The following is a 20,877-nucleotide window of genomic DNA, read 5'->3' as shown; positions in this document are numbered from 1 at the left end:
TTCCTTGGGACATGATGGTCTCCTCACACTGTGAATTTTCCCCCAGTGATCTGGGTTGATAGACTTACATTTCTTACCTGGTCCCTATAGGACATTTCAAGCAACTTAATCAAGGGTAAGCTTGTTCATTCTACCTTTTCACTACAAAAATGTTTCAAAGACAATACATTTATGTGGAATTTATTCAACAAACATATATATAGCAGTTATATGCTAGTCACTGATTTAAGAGATTCACAAAAAATTAGCTCATTTAACTCTTATAGTACTATGAGGTAGGCATTACTATTTTTATAATCACCTCAACTGTGAAAACAAACTGAAGCACAGAAGGTTTAATTAACTTGCCCAAGGTCACATGGCTAATAAGCTGTAGAAGCAGGATTTAGAGATGGGCAGTGTGGCTCCAGAGCTGTCACTCCAAGCTCTCAGCCATACTGCCACTCCAGAGTGTTCTGAATCTTTTTTTTTTTTTAAGAGAGTCTATTTCTCTTCTAACTTGAAAATACCTCTACATTTCTGCAAAGAAAGATTTGTTATTATTAATATCTTATTCATATAAAGATTCCCATTTATCAGATAGCCAAGGTTTCTGAGACAAAGCTCTAACCCCAAATTTGCAAAATGGAACCCTGAGCCAGATTTTGCCCACAGGAGGGTGTGTGCCTGAGTGTGAGTGTATGTGTGTATGACTAAGGTTGTTATTATTACGTTATTTGCCAACATTTAAAGCTTTGGGAAATTTCTTAGAAAAATATGGATTTTAGGGGTTTTTTTTGAAATAATTGGAGGATAAGAAAATAACAGATTTAGTTTTCCTATATGGCAACAATCTGTCACAGCTAAGCAGCTGTCCTTTTCACATGGGACTTGTAAGCCTCAACATTCTTTACTACCTTGCATCTCGCCAGTCTCACTCACTATGTGTCTCGCTAGTGTCTGTGGGAATTTGAGTTTGTGACCTCTGCTCTAGTCCCTGGAAGGAACAAGACAGAACTTAGTTCTCAGAGGACATAGAACTCCAAGGATGTACCATTTCCAGAACTTAAGAATAAGGTGAAATATTAGGCTCAGAAAAATATCCAGAGACCAATGATCAAATCTGGGTTACAAATTATAATATTGCAACATTGTGATTTATAAGAAATATATATTTGGTCATTCGGATGTCCAAATACATATTTCTCACATGAATTTTGTCTTCATCCATAGTTCCTGGCTCACTGCTCCCAAAACTCTTGGAATTTCCTGAGTGATAAGAGCAGTGGGAGCATCTTTTGTATAATATTTAGTCTCTGGTCCTCAGTTCCTGAAAATGATTCAGAGTCATAAAGGCAAAGGATTGTTATTCATAACAAGCCCCTAACCACCACAACGAGGTTTATGTTAATGAGGTGACTTTTGGAAAGCACCTAAGGATGGGGGCTGGTTGTCAGGTGAACCAACCACAGGGGGGTAGAACTTTTAGTCCCACACCTTGAGTTCTGGGGAGGAGAGAAGGCGCTAAAGGTTCATTCAATCACCAATGGCTAATGATCTAATCAGTCATGCCTGTGTAATGAAGCCTCCATTAAAAACTCAAGAGGAGAGGGTTCTGGGAGTTTTCACGTTGGTGGAGGTGGTAGGAGAGTGGTGCACCCAGAGAGGGCAAGGAAGCTCCACACCCTTTCCCCGTACCTTGCCCTGTACATCTCTTCCATCTGGCTGTTCCTGAGTTATATCCTGTAATACACCAGTAATCTAGTAAGTAAACGGGTTTCCTGAGTTGTGTGAGCCACTCTAGCAAATTAATGGAACCTAAGGGTTGAGTGGGGTTTGTGGGAACCTCTAATTTACAGCCAGTTGGTCAAAAGTTCAGGTAACAACCTGGACTTGAGACTGGCATCTGAAGTGAGTGTGTGTGCTGGGGACGTGGCAGGGAAGTTGGGGGGTGGGGGGGAGAGCAGTCTTGTGGGACTGAGCCCTCAACCTGTGGAATCTATCTCCAGGTGATTTCAGGATTGAATTAAATTTAGGGCTCTCAGCTGGTGTCAGGATTGCTTGTTGGTGTGGGAAACACCCCCGACTCCTACGGTGGAAATTGCGTTCCAGAACCCTATTAAATATAAAAATTGTTAAGTCTGACGTTATGTAGAATTACCATGCCATTACCCTAGAGTAGGCATTATATCCTCCCCTTGATGAGAAATAGGAATTAACTTAACAGGTGGGGCAGCAATGATGGTTAAATTGGCCCAGATGTGCAGAATGGTCTAATTTTGTCTTTCCATTATTGAACACAAAAAATGTGGGCTATTTTGATAAAAATATCATTGTATTTCTAGACTTTGTATATTGAGCTTCATTTTGGCCAAAGAATTGTATAAAAATATAAATTGTTCTACGATTCTCTAGTAAACATATAGTAGACCATATTCTCTGAGCTCCATGAAAGGAGAAAATATTTAAGGATTTACTAACAGAAGAGGAGAAGGCTATTAAAAATATCGTTAACTTTACTTAGCTATACACCAGAATTTCACAAAAACTTAACAGTGGTTAAATAGTTTAATTTGGGATGGCAGACAATTAGAGGAAGCAGCTGATAGCTGGGAGACTGTAAATAGTCTGCAATGGGTATACATAGTTATGTGACAAAATGCTTTGAATAAAATATAAGGGCACTTGATTATAAATAAAAAGTGACAATTAAGGGAGAAAGAAACTATGAGTCAAGGAGAGAATCTCCAATGCCGCAATCAATCTATTACATTTTTCTCGATAGAAAAGCAGAAACTACAGAAACCTCTATTGTCACGATTGCATCAGTCACTTCATGAATCCCATTTTCAACGAAACTTTTGCAGAAATCCTAATACATTATAGGAATATTTATTGTAATTACATGGATACACTCCCCACTATTCAGGATCAGAAATATGTATACCATGGTATCTTGGTTGATGATCTGTATGAAGCTCAGACTAGGCATTGAACAATTGATGATAGGCCAAGCTTATTCTGAAATTAGCAAATCAGTTTGAGAACTAGAAGATTAAAATATGTGTAGAGGGTAAAACCAAGCCTGTGCTATTCAAAGCAGAATGAAGACTTAGGTGTTTGAGGACTTAAGTTTAAAGACTTCACCTATACCCAAATGGGGAAAGCTTGGTAGTTAGCCCCCCAGCCACAGGACATGTATACTTCAAGATTTTATACTTTGTGGTATGTCAACCAATATCTATTACATTATATATATATTCTTAAATTATCTATTTAATCAGTTCTTTCAGGTGTGCATTTTTGTCCTTGTTTATTCATCCTATGGCCATTTTCAAGTACAGAATTAACATTTTTTTTGAGGCATTAAAGAAGAACCTTACTGGGTGAATCTGGGTGAATCTGACTGATATCTAAGGATTCCATTCTGGTGTATAGACAGAGCAGACCGGGTCAGTGGCATCCCAGAGAAGGAGGTAGACAATAAATAGGACAGAGTTACAGGGCCTGGGTGAGGCAGAGACAGTAGTAGTTCAAAGACTGGATATCTTTACTATGGCTGCAGACCATGAAAATAGGGGGAAAATGTTCCTCAAGTTGTGTTTTAATAGTAGATATTTGAAAAAAGCCAGAACTAAGTTAGATGGTTCAAACCCAAGTCATCAATCTGGGGGTCTACTGGGAGAGAAGAAGATGAGATACTATATCAACTCTCTATTCCCCATAACAAGACAACCTTAAATTCTTTGGCTTAACACAGCAACGATATACTATCTATCATGAGTTTGGGAAATTCCTTTGCTGATTTTTGCCTCTTGGTTTCTCAGGTGATTTACATTTCACTGGAGAATCTGATGGGCTAGAATGTCCAAGATGGCAGATGGTGTAGACTGTTGGCTGGGGAGCCTCAGTTCTTCATGGACTGTTACCCTACAGGAGCCTAGATTGGCTCCTCACACGCCAGTCTCAGGGCAACATCACACAACTTGTACACAACTTATTCAACTTCAATTCTGTCATATGTTATTCATTATAAAGCAAATCATAAAACTAGCCCAAATTCAGTGGGTAGGGAAATAGACTTCCTCTCTCTCCCTTTTTATTTTGGCCACACTGTGTGGCTTGTGGGATTTTAGTTCCCTGATCAGGGATCGAACCTGAGCCCTTGGCAGTAAGAGTGTGGAGTCCTAACCACTGGACCGCCAGAGAATTTCCCCAGACTCCCTCTCTTTATGGGAGGAATTGAAAAGAATGTGTGGACGTATAACAGAGCAATGACATTGAATCAATACTGGGTGTTCAAACCAGGGACCTAAGAGCGTTTTTATCAGAGTTAGAGAACAGGAAAGTTTGGAGTAATTTTCAAGGCAAAATGTGGGTGCCCACAGGAAGGGTAAATGTTTGAAATGTTAGTCCTGTGAATGTTTTGGATATATTTAAATATGTCTATGGTGTGTACACAGCTACAGAATGAGGCCTACATAGGGATTTTTCGGTGGTAACATGATTTCATATATGTAACAGAAATATACATACATAAATAGTTGGAACAATTACTTCTTTATTTCTTTCACTATTACAAGCTTTTAAGTGCTCTGGTTACAAAATAACTCTGAACTCATACTGGACTTTGTGTCCTAAATCTATATGAACCGGGGGTATTTCCTACCAAATAATATTACATACTTTTCATCGAAAAGCAAACTCAGAATGATTGTTCTCTCAGGGGCAGAAGACACTTATGCATGGATCTCAGAACTCTAGGGACATTTTTTCTTATATCTCGGAGTCAGTTTTATCTTGGATTATATCTAGTTATATCTTGATTTTTGTTTTCTAATTACTAATCAAGAGGGCAGAAAGTAGAGGATCCAGTATTGTTCTGGTGGTGCTTTCAAGAAGAGAATCCTAGTTCTAAGCCTTTCTTATTTTAAGTGATCTTAAACACGGATTTATATAACCACATGAATTAAGGGATGGCTAGTTTGGTTTGGTATTTTGTATCGTCCACAACTGATTAGGTTTATCTTTATGTTATCATTAGATTACAATACAATGATCATGCATCCCACATAACTCAGAACCCTGAATACATTTAATGAATGGAAGTGATTATCTGAATTCACTCTTCAAATGTCTAGTGTATTCATAAGGTAGTTTAGATATTTTACCCAATGAGATCTTGACTTATTTTAGTTTTAATCTTCATTTGACTTCTTAATTATGGCAGATAATAGATCTAAATTACCTTCTTTAAATTAGATCAGAAAGATAAGATTAAATTGCACTTCTTACCAAAGTATCATTTTTCACTTACTGAAGAACAGCGTGAACAATGCCTACGCTTCCACTCATGTTAAATTCTAAGGTTTCCTCCACTGTGCAAAAGTGAGCTTTATTTCCCTTTTGTAATTTTTTGTAACAGCACGTACACACCACTTCCTATATTTAACATGTACTTGCATCAGATTTAGGTTTAGTTGCATATTACAGCGCTTCTAAATAATTGTGGGCTAGAAAGTTAATTTTTCTCTGGTGTTAAAAATTCCCTGAAGTAGGCAGAACAGGGCTGGTCTGGCTGCTCCAAAGCTACTCGGGTATCGTGTTCCTTTTGGATCATCCCTCTCTTACTCCTAATGTGTGCCCATGGAATCCAAGGTAGCTAGTGGAACTCCAGTTGTCATATGTATGTTCTAGAAAACAGGATAAGGGAAGAAAAGATAAGGGATGACTCCCCTCTCTTCAAGTATATAATACTTAATTTTCATTTTACTGACTCAGTCTCAGTCACATAGCTGCATCTGCAAAGGAAGTTGGGAAATGTAGTCTTTTAGCTGAGTGCATGGCAGTCCATCAAAAACTGGGATTCTGTTGGTAAAAAAGAGGCGAGGAATGGATATTGAGAGGCAACTATCAGTCTTTGCCACAGTACATTGTAAGAATTAATTGAACTGAAAACAAATGATTATGTAGAGATTTTTGATGTGTGCTTTGAGACTCACTACTTGGCAAGGTGTTTGAAATCACCTAATGTCTCATTATTTGGTACTTTGTGTCATTTAAAATGAAACCTGAATTTCAATTACCAGAAGATGCTGTAAGCTCTTAAAGTATGAATTTATTTATCTTCAATTTCTGCGCTGACTGCAACAGCTGCATCTTACCAGTGAACCCCATCTGATAGAAACATGTGTCTGATTTCTATTTTAGTCCTGGCATAGTAACTGTGAAAGACTTTGGTTGGCACTTAGTTATATTGCTAATATATCACCTACTATTATTGCTACTGAATCAGCTTTTCTGTCACATCTCTTATCATGTAGCATATCTGTAATCCCCATAAGTAAGCTAGAATTATATCCTTTTCCAAAAATTTACACCTTAATTCTATGCCTAAGTATATACACCCCCACTGACTTGTGCATTTCATATTTTGTTTTCTATTTTCACTTAAATTCTAATACCATTATTTAAAAATTGTCAAACAATCAAGACTGAAAAGAAGGAAATCCACTAGAAAATTATACAGTTGGCAGCACTGTGTAAAAAATGGTAAAATTGTATATATTTATTACTTTAAAAAATTAGATGTTTTTTGTTTGCTTTCTTTTGGTTCCTTAGAACATTAAATCCTACAATTTTTATCTGACTCAAAAATTTGTTCTTTGCTGCCATTAGTTAAAGCATTGTCAATATCCGGAAATCAGAATTTTGGGAGGTTTAAACATTTCCTTACCAAAATGTTTTTCACAGGTCCTTGTGTTTGTTTATTACAGAACTTCAAGGCTATTTAATAATTATGATCATTTCATTTTTTATGTTTTTGAGTCATATTTCAGGTAGACAATCCCAATGGGCCAAATCCAACTTTCCTAGTTGATTTTTATTTAACTTCCATTTTCCAGCCACCACATTGACCTGGGACTGTATTCTCCTCCTACAGTATCCATTTTTTTATTAACGTAAATTTTTAGTAAAGCATAAAATACATACAGAAAAGTAAAGTATCCTAAACGTATATCATGAATTTGTGCAAAGTGAACATACCTATTTGTAACCAGCCCCAAGATTAAGAATTAGAACTTTACTAGACCCCAGATTTGACTTGTACCTTTTTCTAGTCACTATTCTCCCTCTTGACTTTTAGCACTAAAGATTTGGAGTTACCTATTTTTGATCTTTATATAAATGCAATTATGCAGAACATAGAGTTTTGTGCCTGCCTTCTCTCATTTAGAAATTCATAGATTTTTTTAGATTCTCATTTTTAGATTCATAGATTTGTGTGTGTGTGTGTGGTGTAGTTCATTCATTGTCACAGCTGATTAACTTTCAGTTGTCTTTGCCTTATGAACAATCTTCTTATGATGTGCTTTGGTATAGTTTCTTTGCAATTATTCTGCGTGGGATTCATAGAACTTCTCAAATCAATGGGTCAATGTCTTTTATAAGTTTTGGAACATTTGCAGCCAGTATCTCTTTGAATATTCTTTACCTCCCATTCTCTCTCTCTCTCTTCCCTTCTTCTAGGAGTCCAGTTACATACATATTAGACTGTTTTCACTTGTCCCACATTTTTTTATGCTTTTCGTTGTCTTTAATGTATCTTTCCTTCCCCCTGCCTTTGTTCATCATTTCGATATAGTCTGCTGACCTGGACATATTCTATTCTTTTGAACAGTTTTCTGCTGTGTCTAACATGCTATTGATACCATTTAATAGGTCCCTAATTTCAGATATTTTATTTTTCAGTTCTAGAATTTCCATTTGATTCTCTTTAAAGGTTTAATTCAGTGTTAAAATTTTCCCTCTTTTATCTTGATTTCCCTCATTCTTATGAATATATTTATCATAATTATTTTAGAACCTGTCCCTTAACTCTAACAATTAGACGATCTATGGACCTGAGTGTGTTTTTTTCTCCTTGTTGGTTTTCATGCACGGAGTTTTGTCTTTGGTGTGCCAAATAATTTTTTATTAAATGTCAAATATTATATATAAAAGCTGTGGGGGCTGCAGCTGATGTTATCTTTCTTTAGAATGGGTTCACTCTTTTCTTTGGTAGACAAAAGTAGTGAAAGCTGATCACCCGAGTGAATCAAGGACGTGCTGTTTTGATGCTGCATTGTAGCTCAGATATGGCTTGGCCTATCACTGGTTCATCGTGAACCTCTAGAGTTTCCAGTTGAGTGGATGGAGAAGACTTTGTGGCCCCATTATCTTGGCAGATCTCATATTCTTTTATTCTGTGAGGCTGATAAAATCCTCAGACTACTTTTCAGAGATTTTATGCTTTAACTTTTAGCCTCCTACTCCGTACAGCCCCAGAATCTGGTCATTCTTTTGAGGTAAAACCCAGCCATATACTTAAGCCTCCCTTCCGAATCTTTATCAGAAGCTCTTTTGGTTTTTCTGTTTCCTAGAAGTAACACTCTATTAGTCCAAAACCCTAATTCTCAGTCTCCTGTTCAAGCCTAGATTGGGCAAAGGCTCCGTGGTAAAAGCAGCTGCAAAAGTCAGCTCACTCACTCAAGATTCTCCCCTCCCTGAAGTTTTAGACCCTCCAGTTCTTGGTGCCTCAGCAGCTCTCCAATGTCTTCAAACAAATGATTTGTGTGTTTTATCACTTTCTCCCGATTGTTCTCCGTGAGAACTTTGGACTGCTAGAAGCTACTGAATTCCACCTGATAGGATCTGGTTTTTACTAACTGATTTATTCACTTTACTTTAAATACAGTATTATACAGATAACTTGGAAATTTACCTCTCTACTTTTGTAGTTTGTTATTGATAAGCTTTAACTATCAAAGGTCTTAATGTGTCCTTATAGTATATATAGAGATGTATATCACTTCGTGAAATAAAACATATTAGAAAAAGATTGTCATAAAATATGTAATCCTAATAAAATGCATTTAAAATTCTTAAACTTTATTAAATCAATATATTCTATGAAATCTTTAAAATTAACACTTCAATGTATAAAATATATATGTGTTAAGAAAAATTTTTCAAAATCTTAGAAAAGTTTATCTGGCAGAATTGGGAGAGAGGGGAATAGGGAATATGTTGTGCTTTTTTCTCCTAATTTCTAATGTTATTTTATTTTTAAAATTTTTTTCTGATTTACATTATATACTTGAATAATAAAGTAGATTTTTTAGAAATTATGATAGATCTTACATTTTCTAATTTCTATCTATAGCTTTATTTCTTTGAGAAATCTCATATATGCCTACTAATTCAACCACCAGTTATATGGGGATGGTTTCCAGCCCAGACAACACTGTTGGGCTCAAGACCTGTTCATAGAAAAGTCACCAAGTTATTGTGACTTAAATGTCATATGGGTACTTCAGACTCAGCTTGCTGAAAGGATTTCTACCCCATGACCCTCACTGCACCTGACATGCAGTAAGCACATACTATGTATTAACTGATTAAATGACATCCCCTCCTCTGCTCCAATTCAGAACCTTCTCCTTGCCAGTTGGTGGAGAATTCCTCAGGTTAGGTTTCCTATACTCTCATAATATCCTGTGCATAACTCTATCACAGCACTTATTATAGTATATTATACTATGGTAGACGTTTGTCTGTCTCTTGTCTCTGAATATGAATTCCTTGAAACTACTATTACAGAGACAGTGTTTAACAAATATTGAAGAAATGAAACTATTGGAATATTTAACTGAAATTTTTAGGTTTAAAATTAAGATTTGCAAACCAAAGTATACAGATTTTGAGACATTTAATGAGAACTTTCAAAAGGGCATTAAATATACATATGTTTTGAATTCCTGCTAATTTTTTAACCAAAGTTCTTCAACAGATATTCATGGATAAGTGCCAGGCGCGGTCTTAAAAAAAGTGGTGATACATGAGTCAACAAAACAGAAAATGACTGGTGCCTTCTCAAACTTGTAGTCTAGTGATAAGAGAAAACAGAAATTAAAAATAAATGTAATAAATTTGTAAATTATATAATGAATTATAAGTAGAAAAATGCTATAGATGTAAAGAAAACTTAGAGCAGGTTGAGGAGGATCAAGAGTTTTGGGGGAAGAAGTTCAGTTTGCAGTATTAAATGTGTTTCTTAGGCCACATTATAAGATTTGAGCAAAGACTTGGAAGAAAAGTGTTTGTTTAATGAATATCTGCAGGAAGAATGGTCTGGATAAAGAAAATAACTAGAGCAATGGCCTCAAGCAGTTCCGTGGAGCTGGAGTGGCATCAGCAAGAAAGAGGGAGAGTAATGAAAAATGGGATGAGAGGAAGCAAGCCCCAGTTCATGTTGGTAATTTTAGGCTGTTGTAAGGATCTTGGCTTTTACTCTAACTGAAATGGAGAGTCATTGCTGAGTTTTAACAGTGATAGGACATGATCATAACTACATTTTATAGAATTGCTCTGTTTTGATGCACTATGAGTAAATTGTAGGGAAGAAGCTTATATGCTGGGAGATCTGCCATGGTGATGAGAGAAAAAGGTGGTTTTGACTAGGATGGTAGCAGAGAGGTGAGAGGTGGTTAGATCCTAGGTATTTGAAGGTGGAGCTGATGAGATTTGCAGATGGATTAAACATGGTTTTTGGCCTAAAGGATAGTGTTGTCATCAACTGGCTGTAGGTAGAACAGATTTGGGGAGAGAAGATCAGATTTGGACATATATCGGATTTGTGTATTAGACATGTACATGGCTTATGTCAGGTCATCAATTCAGGAGAGATATTTAAATTAGAAACATACATTTGCAAGTGTAAGCATATAGACACTATTTAAAGCCATGGAACAATGTGAGATCACCAAGGAATGGGGCATAGATGGAAAAGAGGGGATCAAAGAATGAGTTCTGGGAATCATTCAAATTAAGAGGCCTAGGAGAAGAGGAAGAACCAGTAAAGGAGACAGAAGGAGGCATGAGGAGAAAAATAATGAGACTGTGGCCTGGAAATCAGGCGAAGGAAATGTCTCAAGGAAGAGAGAGTAATCAACTCTGGATTGCTGATAAGCCAAGTAGGACAGGGACTTGGAATTGACCAGTGGGTGTACTATTATGGAGCTGTGATCAAAGAGAGGAATTTGGCAGTGGTGGTGGTGGTGGTCCAGACTAGGGTGACATTAATAAAGAATAGGAGGAGAGGAATTAGACATAGAATAGGAAAGTCTGCTGAGGAGTTTTGCTGAAAAGGGAACAAAAAGATGAAAAAAATGTCTGTCTTAAGATGTGAGAAATAATATTATAATCAGCATCTTATTTCCCATATGCCAATGGAAGGTCTAGCAAAGAGTGTTATAGAATTAACTGAGGGGCAGAATTTCTGGTGCTATGCCCTTGAGTAAGGATGAAAGATGGGAACTTGTATGAAATTCAGACTTTCACTGAGAAAAGAGCTTGGAAATTGAATGAATGACATCAGGCAGGAAGGCAGAGCATGCAAGTATATGTACTGGGAAATGTGAAGGGTAGATTCTTTGGAGGTTCTTCTCTGCTTCAATTTTTTTTCAGTGAAGGAAAAAAAATGTCATCAGCTGAGTCAAGACAGGGAAGAGGATGTGGAGGTCTGAAGAGTGAGAAGATGTGAAATACTTGTCTAGGAGAATAGAAGTGTGAATGGACTAGAGACATATTTAATGATTATATGACATCATTAAGGCTGTAGGCTATGAACAGCAATATAAAGTGAGACCAGTCAGCATGATGGGCTGTTTTTCTCTAGTCAGATTCAGCTGTACGTACGTGGGAGCAGAGGAGGAAGAAATCTGGTTTTAACCAGAATCAAGAGAGTGGCAAAGGAATTAAAGGTATATGCAAGAAAATAATTATAATGCCTGACCACGGAGGCTTTTCCTTTTAAATTTCAAGTTAAAAAAAAATCAAACAGACTTCTTATTTTTGTAAACCAAGATAATATTCTCTGGAAATGAAATGATGAAAATAATGTGTTCATTAATGATAATGTACCAAATAAAAATCTAACTTGAAAATTTAAGTTCAAATGTATTTATGAAGTTTCTTCATCTCTTTTTTAGAATTTCAATGAGATATCACTATTGACATTTCAGCATTTGATTATTCTGCGTGTATTCTCCGAATGGAAGAATTATTAACTACCAAGGTAAGTAAAGTAATGAAATTTAAAAACAAAGTCTGTGACTGTCCAGTCATTTAAAGTATCTCTTCTGGATAAGATAATATTTAAGGAAACTACTGGAATAGGAGAGAATAACAAATAACACATTGAAGAGCACTGAATTCACTTCTAAATCTCATTTTCAGAATGGTTATTAACTATATACATATGTATCTGTTATTTAGCTTATGATTGAAATTACACTGAAAATCTAGAAAAAAATGAAAACTGCATATCTGATGAAGTACTACATCGCTCAGGTAAGTACAAAATAGTTTTTCAGTGATCCTGGTCCTAGGAGAGGTAACACAATTGAATGTATATATTCCTTTTGCAAATATACATTTTGTTGTCCATGAGGTATGGCCCATTATTTGAAGCAAAACATTTAATATTTCTTTACTTTATTACGTGTTACCTAATTGCTCCTTTCCCATATGATTGGTTAGAAATTCTTTTCTATTTAAAGTAGCATTCTTTGGGCACTAAACGAAGTCGATTTCAAAATAATTCTGTTGAATTGTCTCTTAATCTGACATATATGAACATATTCATATTGTTGCAAAAATGTTGCACTTGTGCGTGTGTACTTATACACAAACTTGTGGGTAGAGGTCTGTACCTTTTATAAGCTTCTCAAAGGGATATTTGATCCCCAGTAAGAGTAGTGATAACTGATACATGATACACGATAAAGGGGACACATTTATTCCTATGCTCTAAAGAGGAGTAATTCTAGCTCATCCTTATATCCATTACACAGAGTAAAAATTTGTAGTAGTAGTTCTCTTTTGCATGTAATGAAACTGGGTTACAAAAGGGACGGGTAGATGTACCCAAATCACCCGAAAGGCAACAGTGTCAAACACAAAAGCCACATCTAAAAAATTGCCTTTCCAATGGACTAACCAGGAGCATGCAGTTTTTCAGCTGTGAGCAATTGGCTACTGATAACCTTGTTCATTAACAAATCAAGCAGCTGTTCAGATCTGCAGAAAAGCCCCCATGTTGTCCTTAAATACTCCAGTACAAAATCAGTGTAAACCAATTAAGTTACACGATGGGAAAAGCATCAGATGTGTAACTGATGATTCACTTAACCTCATCCCACTCTTCTTTTAGCTTTCAATAATCATCAACCTCCAGAAAATGATAAGCTTTTACATCAAACATGAATAAATATTCCAGGGTGAATTCTACTGTTTAAAGAGAAACACACATTTTAGGAACTTTTAATTTTTTTCTGTGTGGCTACCTAAACTTTAATCATTTTCTTACACTTAAAAAATACTTTTAAATAGTAACTGGAAGTAATATATGGCCCAAAAGATTTTATTATTATGTTAGGAAATGCTGTTTGCACTTTAAAAAATTGTCCAATTATCAAAGTAAAAAATGGTGAAGATATCACTTTTCAGATTATAATATTGTAAATGAACCAAACTATCAAGATGTACTTAGTTCATGTAGATTTGTAAAAAGAAATCTAAATTAGGATTTAAGGTGGTGTGGCAAATTTAACACATAAAATTACACGTATTATTTACATTTTTCACATAAATGGAATTAAGCATATGGTCTACTGTTAGTTAACAGTTACTAACCTTTGTTAGTTAACGGTTACTAACCTTTGTAACTGTTAGTATTTTAGAAATAATTCAGTTCAAAACTCATTATGCAAGAGTTGAAGTGATTTTACCCATATCTTTATAATCGCTTACTTATTTGGTAGTATCAAAATTGTGGCCAGTATTAATCTTAAAATCACAGAAATTTTGGAACTTCAAAGGACTCGCAAGGTCCTTGGATCCAACTCCTTTATTTTACTTCCTCAATAAAAACTCATTAGGAAAATAATCTTATTTTCCACATTCATTTCTAAAAGAAACACAGATTTCTATGCTCTGTCACCCAGCCCCACTCTCTCAATGAAAGGAATGACCTTGAATTGAACTGTAGGAAATAAATGGAATAAAAGTTTACTGAAAAAGTTTAGTAAGGATACAGAAGATTGATGCGTATATTTATGTTGGACACCCTTCCTTGTGCTGCATATTCAAAGTGATGGGATCATGTTATTTATTATATTTTTCAGATCATTTGCAATGTTAATTTATATGAGTTTGATATCGCTTTTGTCTCTTAGTTGTGTGTTATTCTGAGAAATCCCTGGGGAAGCAAAGGATTTATATGCTTTGTGTACACGTTCTGCAGACTAAGCGCTCTGGCATAATTATTTTTGGCACTCACTAACTGATTAAAACATCCAATTTAACTCATGATCAGTAAGATTAAACCTTTTTAATATACCTCAAAAGTAAATTATCATTTACTACTCAAACATCTCTTTCTGCACATGTCCCCAATAAAGCTGTTCTTTTTCCGTTAATGTACCTTTTAACGAGGATTCCCTTTTATTTCTTCCTTTGGGCAAAACTGCCTTACCCTTTACAGAGAGGTAGGAACAAAGATGAGATGGAGGCTGACTAGATAAGTACATGGGTTTCTAATGTCATACCAATTACAAGTCTTTATTTTTGTTGTATTCCATAAGGAATTTGCTGTTCAAGAAAACATGTCCCTGATTTGAGTTTATTTGATGTATAGACAAATGGGAACAGTTAGAAGAAAATAATATTTGAAAAAAATCCTTTACCTGACTCGGGAAAAAAACTGTCATCTTTTATTTAATTTTAAAGTAGTTATTTTTAAAAACTTAAGTGTTACATTTCAGTCTTGCAGTGAAACCCACTTAACAGAATACCCAAAACACATTTCAATATTAGAATGATTTGAAGGGAAGAAATGTTCCCAAGAATTAAAAAAGCATAATATAATCCTAAATTAGAATAATTGTAATTGGCAAGTCCTCTAACCTGCTGAGGACCCTTGCAGTGGTTTATCACTGTATTGAGAGAGGAGGAAAATAAAATGTAATAGATAACATGCATTGGTTAAGCTAGGGCCTCGTGGAGCTCTGAAACAGTCACACGTGTAAGCACCTCCCTCACAAGCTGAGGGAGGTATGGGGGGACTCAGATTAGTAGAATTCTCCTGTGTGGATGCTAGAGCGTTACTGTGTACAAATGTCTTGGTTACTGCCTTTTATGCATAGGATTAACATCAAATGAAACAAGAATTATGGAGTAAGGCTTTAGATAGAAAATAGGTCAAGTCAATGCAATAAATATCCTGTCAGAATTTTGATCCAGATTTACAAATACTTCACCAGATTGCTAATAAGCCTGTAGCCCCGCATGTAAATATTTGAACAGTATGAAAAATGCTTCTGAGTTAAACAAGACTACCATGCCCCAAACAGGTTGGACTACTGAAATGTTGTCATAAGCCAGGCAGAAGGGACACTTTTCTGGAATACGTGGTGGACAGACCCAAAACACTGCCAAAACTTTTCCCCTAAATTGTCAGGAAATCAAAATCTCAAAATGGTCTAAATCTAGCCATTGGTTACGCAAATTCTAAGAGCTAGAAGAAGCAAGCTTTCAAAAACTTTGCATAGATATCCCATTCTTGGATCTATAGTAAGTGTTGGAGTCTTCTGGAAATACCAAGGAAAAAATTGGTCACTCCTAAAAATATATTTAAAATGACCATATCCATAGGGTGGTCTCCACTCCAAGATATATTGTAGACACGGGAATATCTTAAGGAGCCACTAATAAATGTGATTTTTTTTTTTATTAGGTGTGTTTGTGCCAGCACTCTAGACCTTAGAGGCCACACATTAACATAAGTTCAGTGAGCATACATTTTCTCCATCTCCCCATTCCACATAAAATTAGAGAATAATTTACTGTTGAGGTATAAGATATGAATCCCTTTGTTAGTGTATTAGTTTCAACAGTTATTAAAACTTGTGTAAGACCTATCACATTTCCATTGTACCGTTGAACGTAGTATATGGTCTTCATTTTTTTTTTCCCTTTAACTTTTTGGCCAAATAAGAGACTAAAGGCTTCAAGTAAAACATTTTTTTAAAAAGTGAAAACGATAATAATAAATGTTCTATTTTCTTTCTTCTGGTTCTACCAGCTATTCTACCAAATATCTAATATATTTACTTGATGCTAATTGATGACATAATAATGGGCATCCTTTCCAAATAAGAAGTAAGTTCAATTACTGATTATACCATCTGTAAAAAGGCAGTATTCTATCACTTTCCAAGAGTGTGATTTATTTTTAACTAAGAATGAAAACTTAACTTTGAAAATGGGAAGGGTAAGTTTGTTGTGCTTAAATTTTCATAAATTGGCAACTTTTGGCACAGGTGCCAAAGACAGAACAAGAATAAATGTCTCAAGCCTGGGTTGTTAGAGTTTGATCATAAGCGTTGTGGTGTAGAATTCATGGATTATTCATGTGTAATTACAGATAGCTATTGTGCTCCTTTAAATCATCCCTATGGCCCATTATGGTCCATAACAACTGGAATAGCAATTGTCATAGTAAGGTTTGGGCTCTGTCACAGAGTGTGGACTGTAATCAATAATGATGAATGGTAAAATTTTACATCAAGCAGTCCAAAGTCTGGTTGGCTCCCTCCATAAATCTGTACAAACACCAAGCAGAGCAGCTGCAGGGTCTGGAAATTTAAAAGCCAACACTCGCCTTACCCCCTACACGCATTTACCTCTGTAAAAGTTAAAAAAAAAAAAAAAATAGGGAGGAAAGAAAAAAGGAAATGCTCAATATATCAATTCTAATAATCCACATGCTGTTTGAAGAATTTCCCTCTATTTAAATGGGAGTGAACCCTAGGTTGTTTTCAAGGTCAATTTCAGGTGAAACGGGGGTCATCTAGAGGTCACTCAGGCTCCCATGCAGGTCAATAACGCCTCTTCACTTCCACAGCAGACAAGCCGCTCACACCCAATCAATCCACCAACGCTGCTGCTGCACCCAGCGTAATGAACAGTGAATAAATGTAGCCTATCATCACAAAACATGCTTTTTAAGTACCTTTCCTTTTCATGTAAAACCTCTCGCTGTCAAATTCTACATTCACTCATCCAGCAGTGAGTAGCAAAAGTGAGAAATCAGACTCTCATTGGGGTTGGTAAAAGGTCACAGCTGACAGACAAGGAGGTTAAACTGCCGAGTTAAAATACTGTTCATTACCCACTGCAGCTTTTTGCTAACTACACTTCTTTGTGTTAGAGTCAAGCAGTACATCAATATGCCCCTCCTCCTAATTTATTAGCAATTGTTGAATTGTATGGGGTGGGCGCTAAAAGGGAAATTGATGCCTTATAGGTGCATATATATGTATAAATTCTTTTGCTTTTGCAAACTTTGAATTCCTTATCTATTTTCATACTCAATACCCTATCCAGCATTGTGTCTACTTGAGATGCACCCTAGTTATTAGGGAAACATGATTCCTAAGATCAGAAGAGACTGAGTAATCTGAATTCCAAAGGCCCAGGGTCAGTTGTTTGGAGACTTTTATAATTCAGATTTTTTTTCTAAAAAATATTGTATATAAGGCATTTTGATTTTTTCAATCAAAATTTTGATATGGAACCTATAATTTACACCAAAACAAGCAAAAAAATGCATGTTAAATATACACAGTTTCAAATTCCAATTTATTAAAAATTGCAAGATAGTCTTTTGCTGACAAGGTTAGCACCTATCAAACACATAATGGAGTTCAGAATATAATCTGTTATTTTTTCAGGGAAGTGTGTAATACCTGCATTTTTTTTCATTAATTCTGATATAGTCAAAGGAGCCTTTAACAACAGTGAGTAATCGCAGGAGTGTAAGTGGAAATAGTACTTTTTCTGAATTCAGTTGACTAAATGAAATGGTTTGGTGTGAAATCTGAATGGATTAGAACAATTTTCCAAAAATGAAATTTCATTCTTTGATTAATTAGTACGTAGGTGGAATTCCCTTTATTGAAATGCAGAGGCTTCGTATTTAAAGATCCCAGTATGAAAACAGAGTATTGAAGTATGAAGTCAGAGAGTATTCCAATACAAAACACAAATCATGAATAAAATAAAGGTTTACTTACATGCTCTCTACAACAATAATTTGACTCAACAAAATTACCATTATCTATTTACATCTTTAAAAAATGCATTCTGAGATTTATTCTGGAAAAAAAATATATCTTTTTTTTACCCCCTCCTGTATGCCTTCTCTCTCAGTGGGACTGAAAATAAAATGTTATGACTTAAATCACAAGAGGCTAACATCATTTTTAGCAACAAGGGCTGCATAATTTCAAGACTATGAGTGAGTCGCTGACTTTAACTAAAATGTTTCAGTTCTCTGCGTATATAGGTACATAAATAATTCAGAATTAATCCCTGCAGAGGGGACAATGGGAATCGTAAATTATCCATGTGCCGTCCTCAACATTAGAGGCAATGAACCTATAGTAACAAACTATGAGTGTTACTCATTACATACATTTCACAGACACCTTAACCTTTTGAATATTAATTTCCCTCTGCAGCTTGTAGCTAGGCAGTATCATTTTTTTCATTTTCCTTCCCATTCCTCTTGCCTTCATTTCCTTCTCTCCTTTTCCCTTTCATAAAATCTCCCAAATCGGATGTAAGCCGCAGCTATTGAGTGCAATACATTGATTTGTTACAGAAAGGCTGTTTCTTTTTTTTTAAGCTGCATGTTTTTCTGTAAAAATCCCTTAATATTATATGTAGCCCCTCTATAGAATGTAAGGTGAGGTGTCACAGTCAGACTGTCCTTATGAAGATAAACGGGGTTGCAAATCTGGGCCATTCTGACTTCACTGGGGTTGACAGTGTCCCTTGAATTTCACAAACATATATAGTAATTTTTTTAAACTAGGAAGATATTGCAGAATTGTCATAATTTTCATCTGAAGATGAAAATAAAGTTTTTAAAAAAGAAGTACAGTAGCTCCTAATTATAAAATTGATTAGGTCTTTAACTGTTAAATTAGGGAGCTTATTTTTTTAAAAAGACTTAATGAGCTATAACAGTGTGTATTCTCATTTTTGTCTCTAAATTACCCTCTCAGTTAAAAATACTCTGATAAGCTTTTTAACTCTTATTTTGAAAGATATACAGAGAACAGAAAGATTTCTTTCTAGTCTAATTCATTATGCCCCATTCCTGTCTATTAGATAAGATCAGTTGAAATGTTGATCATGAAAAAATTTTTCATAAATAGAATTTATACAATAAATATAAATACATAATTGTGTGTGAGGATGTACCTAAATATCAACACACATGCTTATGTGTATTATACACATATATATATATATATATATATATATAAAATTATGTGAACAGAATTAGAAATCCCAGCAATAAGCTGAACTACATATACTATGAAGGGGGCCCACAGACATGGCTGGAGTGAAATGCAACAAAGTTGTTTCCACACCAGGCTTTTCCAATATTTCATCATGCCCTTCCCTAGCATAGTTGCATGTCTTGTTCCCTCATCTCTTTCAGGTCTTTAATTACCTTTCTATACCTTCTATCAGTGCCCAATTTAAGATTACAAACCTACCAATACCAAAATCTTATTTTCTTTCCTTACTTTATTCATCTCTGAAGCTCTTTTAACTCTAACATAATATATAGTGTGCTTGTTTATATACTTATTGTCCAGGCTGGAAGTTCTTTGAGGGCAGGGAGTTTCGTTAATTTTGTTCACTGCTATATCCTGAATGCCTGAGAGATAGTAGGAGCTCAATAAATATGTTGAAGAAATGAAACACAGTAGTACATTTGAGGTGTCAAGAACTATTTGAGAATCACTATAGTCCCAGTATGGCTGGATAATGGGACTAATTATGACATTAATCTAAGGCAACACTGCCTTCTCTTTCTGTGTCATTCCCCCTCCCTGTCCAATATGTTAAATTTGGGCATCCACTGCCTTCAGACTCTCCCTGCAACTGCTTTTATTAAGGTGAAAACTTTCAGTAAGAGTCTGATATCATTCATTTACAAATTACATTGAACTTGTCAATTTGTCCTGTAAAATGCATTTGCATTCTAAGCCTTATCTCATATGATACAATTAATCGATTTGTTTTCTATTGAAATTTCCAGTATAGACAATGTTAGGTGAAATAATTTTTTTTTGGTTTAGTGGACTCTCATTTTATTGATCTTTAATTCATGCTATTTAAATTCCTGTTCTTTTCACCTACATATAAGGACAATTCTAAGGTTCACTTAAGTAAACTGGGAGTTACCTTACCACGAGCTGAGGTGGAGCTACCAGGCACACACACACCGGCTCTTTTTCACAGAGGGCAAAAACGATTCTCAGTATTTTGAATTTGGTAACAAATTATATTTTCTTATTAAAAAGCAGACATTTAAACCAAAAGTCCAAAGAGTTTTTGAAATTACTGAAGACCTGGGTTTAGCTTTTACTTAGGTAGTGGTATTTGTAGATGTGAAGAAAATCAAAGAAGAAACTTCACCTTAAAAACTTGGGCTATCTGCCCCCAGTTTTACCCCAGGAGAGAAATTTGTGGAACTGAGTTATATTTTATCCCATCATTTTGGCATCAATGATATTGATGTAAAATTAAGAAATCACAATTCATAAAAGTAACATATGGATACTTTTATAATCCAGTTTTTATGAGCAAACCATCATTGAAGCTACAGCATCTGATTAAACTGTTATTCTCCATATTTATGTGGGATTCTGAAAACAAAGACCCAGTAAATAAATGGCAGCCTTTCTAGACCAAGTTGTGAGTATGTTATCT

General features: G+C 35.3%; 1 protein-coding gene and 1 long non-coding RNA gene across 9 annotated transcripts in view; one reads left to right on the top strand and one right to left on the bottom strand.

The window, feature by feature from the left end:
- Positions 1–20,877, top strand: part of LOC309622492 (uncharacterized protein) — a 639,059-nt gene that overhangs the window by 200,266 nt on the left and 417,916 nt on the right. For 3 of the 8 annotated variants that reach the window (XR_014240904.1, XR_014240905.1, XR_014240906.1), the window contains one exon: positions 12,012–19,418. Coding sequence is in view for 5 of the 8 variants with exons in the window: in XM_082378568.1 (XP_082234694.1) it covers positions 12,334–12,372 (39 nt within the window). In the remaining 3 variants the exon portion in view is untranslated. Of the gene's footprint in view, positions 1–7,267; positions 19,419–20,877 lie in introns of those variants that run through there. The other 5 variants (XM_082378571.1, XM_082378570.1, XM_082378569.1 and 2 more) reach the window with 3 other exon arrangements.
- LOC309622537 overlaps positions 1–20,877 on the bottom strand; it is a 67,549-nt gene that overhangs the window by 22,487 nt on the left and 24,185 nt on the right. The window lies entirely within an intron of this gene.

Source organism: Balaenoptera borealis (genome assembly GCF_965194805.1).
Source record: "Balaenoptera borealis genome assembly, chromosome: 2".
In the NCBI taxonomy this organism is placed as follows: domain Eukaryota; kingdom Metazoa; phylum Chordata; class Mammalia; order Artiodactyla; family Balaenopteridae; genus Balaenoptera; species Balaenoptera borealis.
This window is presented reverse-complemented; position numbering and strand designations above follow the sequence as displayed.